Consider the following 1,428-nt stretch of genomic DNA (forward strand, 5'->3'; position numbering starts at 1 on the left):
AGGAAAGGAGGAGGAGAGGAGGAGAGGAGGAGGAAAGGAGGAGGAGAGGAGGAGGAGAGGAGGAGGAAAGGAGGAGGAGAGGAGGAGGAAAGGAGGAGAAGAGGAGGAGGAAAGGAGAGAAGGAGGAGCAGGAAGAAAGGAGAAGAGGAGGAGGAGGAGTAGGAAAGGAGAAGAGGAGAAAAAGAGAAGAGAAAGAAGCCTGTACACCACATATTGTTGGGGTCAAGTCTGACAGCAGAACACCCAGAATGATGGAAGGAGGTGAAGTTACTGTAGAAAAATGTCCTTAATGCCACTTAATGCCACTAACTGCCACCTGTGCTATTGCCACGGAGGGACACTGAGCTGCCCCACTGAGGCAGACCAGGAACATCAAGTTGTGGGTAGAATTTATATCCTTATAGTGTCCACCTTGTAACACCTCATCGAGAAGGTTTTTGAAAGGAAGAATCAGGTTACAACTTGTTGGGCTTTTTAAAATTACAATTAAGGGACTCAATGGAAATGCACATCAAAAGAGCTAAGGAGAAGGAATGAATCAGACACCCAAAGGGGAGGCAGAGCACAAAGCTCTGCTGTGTGTCAGTCACCCTCCTCCCTGGCAGCCCCTGCAGGCCCCAGGCTGCAGGCAGGGCTCTGGTACCTTGGAGATGAAGATGCCTTCATCAGTGGGATCAAAGGGGTTCCCAGCGTGGCCCTTGGCTCCACCACGGATGCTGATGCCCAACTTCTCTCCTGGAGCCTTCTCAATGCATATTTCCTGTGAAGAGAGACAAGGTCTCCTTGCTCCTGGGCCCAGATCAGACTGGACTTGCTGAGGAAACACCCCCAGCAGCTGCAGACTCTCCAAACACCCTGGAAAGGACCCGAGTTAGAGCTCCTGCTCATCTGGCAGTTTGTTCTTTTTGATGAGGCTCTGCCCTCCTGCTCAGCTCTGGCCACCAGGTCTGGTCACTGAGCACAGCAGCACCAGGGGCATGGCCAGAGACCCTCCCGTGCCCTCAGCTGGACACACTTGTCCTGCTTTGAGCCAGGATGGAGCCAATTTTCCTTTTCCTGATTTTGTTTTCCCCTTCAGTTGGCTCTCCCTTAGCCAGCAGCAAGTGCTGCAGCTGGGGGGCTGGGAACACTGAGCACAGGAGGTTCCACATCAACATGAGGAGGAACTTGTTGCCTGGGAGGGTGGCAGAGCCCTGGGCCAGGCTGCCCAGAGAGGCTGTGGAGGCTCCTTCTCTGGACACTTTCCAGACCCATCTGGACCCCTTCAGAGTGATCCCATGGCCCACCAGCCCCATGTCCCACCTGCCCAGTGTGCCACCTCCCTATGTCCCACCTGCCCTGTGTCCCCCTGCCCAGTGTCCCACCTGCCCCGTGTCCCATGTCCCACCAGCCCCATGTCCCACCTGCCCCGTGTCCCCCCTGCCCCAT

General features: G+C 55.2%; 1 protein-coding gene across 1 annotated transcript in view; it reads right to left on the bottom strand.

The window, feature by feature from the left end:
* LOC104393380 (protein scribble homolog) overlaps nucleotides 1–1,428 on the bottom strand; it is a 92,214-nt gene that overhangs the window by 43,895 nt on the left and 46,891 nt on the right. The window contains 1 exon segment of the mRNA XM_010002861.1: nucleotides 644–760. Coding sequence (XP_010001163.1) covers nucleotides 644–760 — 117 coding nt within the window.

This window comes from Chaetura pelagica, unplaced genomic scaffold (assembly GCF_000747805.2).
Source record: "Chaetura pelagica isolate M959 unplaced genomic scaffold, ChaPel_1.0 scaffold718, whole genome shotgun sequence".
Taxonomy (NCBI): Eukaryota; Metazoa; Chordata; class Aves; order Apodiformes; family Apodidae; genus Chaetura; species Chaetura pelagica.